The 9,810-nt window shown below is 43.7% G+C and overlaps 1 protein-coding gene across 6 annotated transcripts in view; it reads left to right on the top strand.

Moving 5' to 3' along the window:
* The window catches only part of FRMD4B (FERM domain containing 4B), a 373,285-nt gene that overhangs the window by 255,090 nt on the left and 108,385 nt on the right, over nucleotides 1–9,810 (top strand). For all 6 annotated transcript variants that reach the window (XM_019661070.1, XM_019661071.1, XM_019661069.1 and 3 more), the window contains one exon: nucleotides 8,533–8,617. In XM_019661070.1, the coding sequence (XP_019516615.1) occupies nucleotides 8,533–8,617 (85 nt within the window). The remainder of the gene's footprint in view (nucleotides 1–8,532; nucleotides 8,618–9,810) is intronic.

Raw genomic sequence — 9,810 nt, 5'->3', positions numbered from 1 at the left:
TCTTCCCTCTCCTCCTCCCCTCTTTACCTTCTCTTTCCAAGTCACCTTTGCTATGCCCTAGTCCCCTAAGCATTGTCTGTGACACTTGGGGCTGAGAACTCACCACATTAAGTGGAGAGTTCTAGTAGGAAATGTGGGGGGAAACTGCTACTTTTCTGTCAAAGTTGCTGCTGTTGACGGAAAACATCCAGCCTAAGAGAAAACTTGTAAGAGTTTATTTGAGCCAAACTGTCGACAATTGCCGGGAAGCAAAATCTCAACGGATTGAGAAAATGCTCCGAAGAATGGCAGTTTTACAGTTTATTTTATACATAAAATCAAAGGAGGAGGGTTACATGAAACCCATTGGTGATAGATGAAGGGGGAGGGGGAAAGCAAAGCGGGGAAACCTCTGGGATTGGATAGAAGTAAATTGGACAGACAGGTACTTCTTCTACATAGGTGGGTGCAGGATAGCTAACAGTTAGCTTTTTACAGCACAAAGGGATGGTAATCAGGAGATAAGCATGGTAATGAGGAATTTTGTGAGGGGGAGGGGGGTTAGCTCTGGTCCAGGAAAAGGATTAAAGATGTTGTTTTAGGTACAGAAAGACAACAGGCCCACTGAAAAGGCACAGATTAACTTGATGAGGAAGCTGAAGATGTGGCTTCCCACCATGACCCACTTAGTTAAAAATGTGTGTGTGTGTGTGTGTGTGTGTGTGTGTGTGTGTGTGTTCACGCCATCTTAGTTTTAGTCTCCTAAATTTGTCAGGTTTAACCTGTCACGCCTTTTCCATCCACACTGCAACCAGAGTCTGTGAAAGACCGCTGAGTGCCTTTTCAGCACCCCCTGGCATGGTTCTGGAACATTTGGCCTTTAGAAGGAGTTTAACTGACAGAAGCATCCTGACTACAACATGTGGGTCCGTGACATTTGGCCTGATTTTTTTTTTTTAAAGAGCCAAATACGTGTCATACAATACAACAGATAAGAAATATGTTAGAAAGAGATCTATCGATATGGAAAGATGCTCCCAGTATATTCTAGGGGAAAGAAGCAGACCACAAAACAATATTTGCAGCAGGATTGCACTTATGCCAAAATTTAGATGGATAGAAATCAAAGTTCAAAATGTAACAGTAGTTAATTTCTGGGTAGAGTGACTGTAGGAATGCTTTTTATTTGTTTTTGCTTGTCTATGTATTTTCACCTACAATGAACATATGAGTTGAGCAATTTTTTTACTCAAGTGTGAGGAGTGAAAAAAGGAAGAAAAGTTAAAATGTTGATGACTGAATAGCCATGAGTTATTCTAAAGCTATCACAGAGTAGGTAATTTACAATACGGAGAGGACAGGAAAATTCTTCTCTTCACGGAGGAATGTGATAAAAAACCCCAGAGAAATTACTGATTCCTCCTACTGTAAGCTCATCAGAGGCTGTTTGAGGGCATACATGAGTCAGCCAGAGCTCACTGCCCACCCACACACTCCCATTTGAATGCACAATATCTCAAACCCAGGGAATGTGACTGTCAGTTGCCTTAATATCAACTGTGACCTCCTAAGTGGCCTAACTCATTCTTGAACTTCCAGGCAATTGGTTAGTGGCCTCCATCTTTGAGGATCCAACATTCCCAATTCTTATGAGAGTTCCAGAAGGACACAGAATCCTTCAAAACTTATGCTCAATCCTGACGCCACTTTCTTACAGGATCATATTTCTCAGTGTGCTCCCTAATCCAACATCAGACATCTTTTGTGGAATCTGCTCACTCTCCTCTGTAATCTCTCCTCAGGGTGACACAGAAGGGCAAATGAAAGAATTTGTATTATGAAGGATGAAAAAATCTACAGGATGCAGAAGTTAAAAGCTTGGTCTTTGGTACAGGGTCTCTCCACAGTGGCACTATTGATGTTTGGTTCAGGAGCCATGCTGTGCTGTCTGATGTTTGCATCATCCCTGACCTCTCGTGAGATGCCAGGAACACCTTCCAAATCAGGACAACCAAAAAGCGTCTTTAACATTGCTAAATGTACCCCACCCACCCGATGAGAACCAGTGCATTAGTCATTCCTGGGTTCAAATCCCAGCATTTCCATGTGCTAGCTATATGGCTCTTGGCACCCCTCTGTGGGCTATTTTCTTCACCTATAAAATGGAGCCGGAGCTGGCTATAGGGGGCTGTTAGAGGATTATGTGTGTTATAAATGTTATAATAATAACAATAAATGTTAACTATTTTCATGATATGAAAACCAGAGACTCTTCAGTGTGTGAAACATTCCATAATGTTCACTCCATAATGAACTTGGGCAGTTTGGGATGCCTGGTTCTCATCCATTCACTTTTGTCTTGGGTGGGGAATCTTATGGTTTGGACTCCTCATTCACCAGGCCCAGCCCTCACCTCCCTATCCCGCTTACCTCGCCTGCCTAATTCTCAGAGCACCTGTCCCTACTTTCTCATGGAGTAAGGGAGCACACTGTTTTGCAGTTCTGCAGAGGAGAAGCAAGCACTTGGAATTCGTAGCATGGCCCTGACACTTCACAGTTGCCTGGGGCAGAGGACTCCCTCCCCTTTGAGACAGGTCACAGCAAAGCCCTACCCTCCTGGGCCTTCAGCCCTTCCCTGGAGATCTCGCAACGAGTGGCCTTGTGGCAGAGGAGCAACAGGGCAGGTTTCTACAGGCCTGCTTGAAGGGTACTCTCTGATTCTCTTGGCTGTGTCTGGAAATTCGGAAGACTTTTCCTGATAGGGGCGCACATTATAGAAGCAAATAGTGCTTCCCTTGGGCACCTATAGGACTCCCACAAGCACTGAATAGTAGCTTGGAGAACATGAAATACACTTAAACTCCACTGCTACCTTCAGCATACATTATAAATTCAGACCATGATGTTGCAGGGTTATTACAAGCAACAAACAGAGATCTCCCTGCTCAGAATGTGAGTTAGGGTCTTATGGAAATCTGTTCACACAGGTGTCTGCAGTGAGTGACTAAAATTACTCACAATGAATGAATGAAACCTGAAATGAGGCATTTTAATTTAGCCCTCACGGGATGCCAGTCATAAACTCAGCACTGTTCAGGATGTGAAATAATTGAGTACCTCCTGCCAATTCGCTTTCTTGGAATATATCACTCAAACATAGCAAAGGCCCTGAGAACAAAGAAAATATGTTCAAAAATTGGCAAGAAAAGTCATAACTTGTCAGAAGAGCATTCGTTTCATAGTATTTCCTATTCTGTGTCAAAATAGGCATTTTTGTGGTATTTTGCTTCCGTGAAAGAGAGAGCTTACAAAAGATACTTAGAATTTCTGTTCTTGTCTATGAAGTTCAAGTTTTAAAGAAGTTCCCATAAGTCAATGCCTTTTGTTACAGTCCCATCAGTAGAGAGATAATAATAATATAGTAGTAATCTCCACCACTCATTGACTGCTGAATTACATACCTGCCTCCCGCTATGTTGAACACATTTAAAACATCTCTCATTTCTCTGATGTGTGGAGCAAGGGAGGAGAGTAAGGCACTGAGAAGCCAAGCTGCTGACCTAAGGCCCAGGACCCATCAGTGTTGAAGCATCTCCCCAAATCCATGGTGTTGACTTTGACCATGATGAAAATATTGGCCACCTATATGTAAGAGACTGCCAATGGACAGCCCATTCCAAACAACCGGAGCACTCTGCTTTGGACATACATGTGTTGTCATCTGGCTAACAGGCCTGCCTCCCCTCCAAGCCATCGCTGTCATGTCATTGAGACTGTTATCACTGATAAGTGGTTAGAGGAACACCTGTCTCATCAAAAAAAGAAAAAAATGCTAATGGGAGAAGCATGAAAAGTAGAGACAAAACCTCTCCAAGCAAATTCTCTTCTCAAGAAATTATACTTGTTATGCTGTATGAGATTTGTCTTTAAAACATATGTGTAGTCAAAAGGGCTGTGTTCCAAAAGGGCTGGGTTCATTCTGAGGCTGAAAATTTAGCCATGGCTTCATCTTCACAAAATCTTAGGGAAATCGCTCACAGTAAGCATGCAGAAAGGAAACAGTATCTTTTTGCTAAAAAGGGGCTGAAACAAAAGGTCTTTATTTTATGAGTTTGGGATAGTCCATTTCATTTTATAAAGAAGCCCTAGGTTTTGTTTTCAGTTAGTGGTACATGTTGATAGGTGTACCTGGGGAGCCATTCTCCCGGAGGACCCTCTGTACTTTTCATACACTCCATAAATATGAAGTCATTACAATGGTCCCCTTGAGGGAGAGATGGGATCGTGGATTCAGAGGGCAGGTAATTGGATGCCTAGGCAGAAAGGTAGAAGGCAACAGGGCAAGTTGCCAGAAAATAATGGGAAACAAGATAGGGACTTGTTTACTGGAACTGGGGTATAATCAGGGGCCTGGGCTTCAGAAACAAGGTGAACCCAGTTTCTAGTACAAAGGTATCTGTTCAGAATTGGACAGGCCACAAGCTGATTTGGTGCTGAGCCACCCAGCTCCCTGCAGATGGTTTCTTAACTTCTCGAAGACTAGCAAGATGACTGGCCTGGCTGATATGTCCTTTCCCTGGAATGCCCTTCCTACCTTTGTTACCTGGTGAACTCATGCATTCTTTAAGACTCAGCTCAATTGTCCGAGGGGACATAGTGTCCTGTGACAGACACTTAGTCCTATGGGTTTCAATTTGGCAGCCTTCTCCCTCTCGATTCATAAGCTGAGTTCACTGCATCCTTCCCTTGGGCTCAATGCATTGTGCACATGGTGTATTTCATTGTCATTGTAAGAAAGCACGATAGCATATTATTTTGGAATATGAACTTTGAATCCTGACAGGCGCTAGTTTAAGTCATGGCTCCACCACCTCCCACCTGCATGTCTTGGGAAAGATGCTCTATGTCTCATCTGTAAAATGGGTTTATAATCTGCTACCTACAGTATCTGGTTGTACTGAAGATTAAAGGAAATGATGCGTGTAGTCCTTTGTCTTGTTGAGCACGTAGAAGCCCTCTATTGATTTGGATTCTTTGGTTGCCAGCAATAGGAAGCAATGGTGGCCGACTAATAGAATTGAAGGAAAACTGAGCCAACAAGGCCTCAGAAAAGATAGGAACCCAGGCTTCTGCAGGGATGTAGAGAGCAGAAACCAATGGACAGTTTCATCAGGGTATTGCTTGCAGAATACTGGGCTCCAGCCATCTTTGATATTTAGGTCATTCTAATTATATTTATGTTCCAGGATTAAGGAATCTGACTGGCTGTGCGCACACCTTGGGGAGGGGGCTCTAGCTGAGTAGAAGGACGGTGCTCAGCAATTTTACACCCGGCCAGGAGCCCCTAAGGCTTTGGGCATATGTGACTCCTACTGTAGACTACTGCAGCTTTATTTGTTTACACACAAACCAAATAAAAGAAGTTTTGGAGACAAAGGGAAAATTTGAATGAGGGCTGGATTTTAAATATTAAGGAGTTAGTATGAACTTTGTAGTGTGAAAATTCACTGAGGTTATGCTTTTAATACAGTCCTGTGCTAGAGATGGATATTGAAGTAATTAAAAATGAAAGGGAAAAAGAATCACCAAATCTTCGTGGAGGAAACAGACCCTGAGATCCACTAGTCTGGCCTGGGACTTTTATAGGGCAGGGAAATTACTTCCTCGGGGAAAACCTTCCCATTCTGAGGCTACTCCTTCAACTTTTAAAAAGGTATTTCACAGGTACATTCCAAATCTTATCACCTTATTCTATATTTTTTTTGTCCACTGTTTCTGGTTCTCTTATTTGAAGCGATGGAGAATAAAGGTGCTTGTGTATATATATGTTCACATAGGGAATATTACACGCGTCTTATTTCTCTGCCTATTTTTAACGTGGTTGAGCTGCTTAGTTTCCCCACAAACGCTGGCTCAGTGAACGAGCACAGGCAGCCAGGCGGAGTTCTGCTTAAGAGCATTGTCTGTAGAGTCAAACAGACCTAAATCAAGACCTAGCTCCACCATGTAGGTGAATCTCTGGAACTCAATTTCTGCATCTGTGAAATGGGGTAATGATAGGTATCCCACCCTGGGTTGTTGCGAGAATTAAATGAAACAGCACATGGAAAGCACTTAGCACATGGCCCTGCACAGAGGTAAGATCACAGGAAACATTAGCTGAGATACTGCAGCTGCTGCCCTTTCAGACTGCCCACTGGAAACCTCTTGTGTTTTCTTAGTTGAAAGGGATAAAAGTACATGCAAAAGCAAAGAAAGCAGGAAACCACCACCACCTAGCTGAACTGTGAAGTCCCTCAGGATGCAAGGAACTTAGTAACACAGGTCATCCCAAACCTACAGCAGCAGCCGCTTGCAGATCTCCTGTGCGTGTCCACCATTGCAGCGACGCATTCCTCTCTGCTTCTGCCCCATCAGCTCCTGCTGTTGACTCTTGTCTTTCTTTCCCTGATTCATGGCTTCTGCTTAGTGCCTCTCTTTGCCTCCACTGTTTCCCTCTTGACCTGTCTTTCTCAGACATCATACATGATTGGTCTGTCCATTCCTTATCCCACATAAGGAGCCTCTGTCTGGCTGAACTCTCTTCTTTCCAGCCTACCTCATAGGCTGCTCAACAGACAGCTTACCTGGATGCCTTTGAGTCAGGTGACTATCCTTGGTCTGTCCAGCAGTGGCCAGAGTAGGAGAAGCTAAACTGACGGGAGAATACCCAGATTAGAACAAATTCTATCTTGGCGAAAGCCACACTACAAATGCTTACCACATTACCCAAAAGAGATGCTCTTTACCTGTAGGATTTCCCCCACCTGAATTTCTTTTTATCCTTCAGAGTCCTGTTTTTTCCTAGCCTTCAGATACAGTTCAAATCTCATCATGTCTTTTAAGCCTTTTTAACGTAATGCAAGTTTTGCTGAGCCATAGTAGTTAGAATTTTCTGACTTCCTGTCACGTGACAGGCACTGTACTGAGTGTTCCCTCTATATCTCATTTAAATTACCCTACTAGGTAAGCATCATTATCCCCCCTAAGGATCTGAGACTCAAAGCTGATGTCATTCTGCCAAACCACATTGGATTAAATTCCAGAAAATGATTTTTATCAATAATTGTTAAAATTTATTGTTTCACATATATTAATTAAATCCTTCCCCAAACCCTGTGAAGTTAAGTGCAATCATGATACCCATTTTAGAAAAGACACAAAGAAGCTAACTAACTTGCCCAAGGCCACACATGGAGGTGGTACTCTGTTTTAGGTCTTTCTGATTCCAAAGCCTATTCATCCCCCCAGCCCCTCCTTTCCCTCCCTGCTTTAATCCTTAACTTTCTCTTCTCACAATCCTAACACTCATCAATCTTCGCTAATCTCATAAATGAGATAAACCCTTATAATTGAAAATATAAAGGATTTATTCTCTTTCTGGAACTTCCCTTGATGATTCAACATTGGAGGTGGAATTTTTCAAATGATTTTACCATCTCAGTGATAAAATCTTTCATGGCCTTTTTCAGTTTTAGTTATTAATTAAATGTTTTGTCGTTGTTGAAGAGTGGTGCGGGGAGAGCAGATGCCAAGGCCTATCATATTTCTGCGGAGCTAAGGACAAGCTCACTGTGCCACTTCAGCTGCGGTTTGTCTTCACTCTCACCAGCATGAGAGTCAGTCTTTTCCAGGACCCAAGCTGTGAGCTGTCTTGGGGCATTACGTGTCTTCATGCATTATTTGTTAAGCAGGGCTCCAACACTTCAGAAAAACTCTGGGCGTTATCTGGCCCTTTTCCCCACTACAGAGCACCGGTCAGCTTCATCGTTTAGGATTACGACACAGAATCTGTAATGGACTCCCCTCCCCTCCTCACATGGAGCTATCAGAGCTCTCCTTAAGAGAGGGACCTGCAACCTGTGGCCTCACTAGCTGAAGGAGCAAAGTCCAGGAAACGGGTTGGGGAGAGTGGGGCCCAGAACGCTCTGATTTGCATGAGAAAAGACCAAGATTATGTACTACTTGGAGTTTGGCTTCCAGCCAACGGAAAGCCCAGAGCCTTGGAAGGATAAGAGGGAAGGAGGAGGGTGTTATTGAAATTCTCCTGGTGAATGGGGGCCCACCGGGGCCCACCCCTTGTCTGAAAAACACTGGGCCGCCAGCAGGCCTCAAGGTTCAGTTGTAGAGTGCTTACTCAGCCAGCTCCAGCTTCCAGCCCTCAGCGCTCACCTGGGCTTTGTTTGGAAGCTGTCTGAGGTATTGTGGGCTCCCAGACCCAGACATGTCAAAAAATGGGCAACACAGCTGAAGCTGGGTTTGCAGTTGGATGCTATTTTGGGTTTCACTTTAATTCACCTTCCAACACACAAAATAACCTAAGAGGTTTTATCTACATATATGCGAACATTCACTTACATACATACATGTTGCAGATTTCTTTGAAAGGGGTGGGTGAGAAGCACAGCCATCTCCTAGTTTCTCAAAATTCTTTCTCTGCTTTTGGGGAAACTAAGTCATGCTGAGGGAGGGAAAGAGATCTAAAGAAACAAATTTCTGTTAACTGTTTTTCAGGTTTTACATTGAGAGCATATCATTTTTAAAAGATAAAACCACCGTGGAGCTGTTTTTCCTGAATGCAAAGTCGTGTGTGCAAAAGGTAAGGAGCCCCGTCAGTTACGTTCAGGGAATGACTCCAGTGGACTGGAGATACAGGGAGAAACAGTGCTGCCTGTGTTTCCATGTTCAAATGAAAAAAGAAAAAAAAGCCATAATTTTTTCCACTGATATTTCCTACCCCCCTACCCCCCCCCCCAAAATGGCAGCTCATCTCAGATTCTGAGTGGGAAGACAGCCATGTGCAAAGGAATCACACACACAGTCATCACCGCCTTAAAGGCAGCTAAGTACTCCACCCAGAACTGCGTAAAGAGGGATCAGCCAGATTGCTGTTGCAGCCTCCAAAGGTCAGACCAGAAACCTTGTTTAACAGAGCACGCCCCACATTTACCACACTTCAGAAGCAGGATTATTGAGGAGCCTCTGCTCACAGCTGTGCTTTAGAGCAGGCTTTCAGTTACCTGCAGTGAAGGATCTTTTTTCTGTAATTTTTTTATATGTGTCCAATCCATCGAGGACAGGTTGCTTTTGTAAAATTCAGTAAACGCAAATTGCTAGAAAACTGGTCCCGTGCTTGGCTGTTGCAGTCATGTCTAATTGCTATAAACATTTTAAACACTCCCAGTTCTTGTCTTATCTCCTTGCAGACCAGCATTGCTTCAAAGGCCTCCACTCTGCCCTCCTCAAACCACACCCTCCGCTGGGGTGGGAGTCCCTGGGGCAAGATACCCCACCTGGAGCGGAGCTCTCCCTTCTAAGTTACGACCTCAGCTCTCAGGATCTCGGCCCCTGGCCTGTTTTCAGCCCCTCCTGCCTACACATAGCACCCTAAACCTGAGGTAACCAGGGACAGCTGGATGGTGCCTGGCCTGGAGAGACAAGTGGGGCAGGCTGAGGGTTAAGGCACCTACCTACATTTGTACTCTTCCCCTAGGCTCCCAAAATGTTAAAAGGGGGGAGGGGGGCTGTGCACACACACAGCTTTAATTTGTGTAAGACTCAGCAAAAGCAGAGTTTTGTTTGTTTTTTAAATAACTTTATTGAGATACAATTGACTACATATTAAGATATAGAATCTTTAAAGTTTTGACATATGTAATACCCATGAAACAATTACCACAATGAAGAGAGTAAATATACCCAGCCACTACAGATCTGTTTTTTCTTTCTTTTTCTTTTATATATATGTGTGTGTGTGTGTGTGTGTGTGTGTGTGTGTGTGTGTGTGTGTGT

Source organism: Hipposideros armiger, unplaced genomic scaffold (genome assembly GCF_001890085.2).
Source record: "Hipposideros armiger isolate ML-2016 unplaced genomic scaffold, ASM189008v1 scaffold_334, whole genome shotgun sequence".
NCBI lineage: Eukaryota > Metazoa > Chordata > Mammalia > Chiroptera > Hipposideridae > Hipposideros > Hipposideros armiger.
The sequence above is the reverse complement of the archived record's forward strand: the minus strand, read 5'-3'. Positions and strand labels throughout refer to the sequence as shown.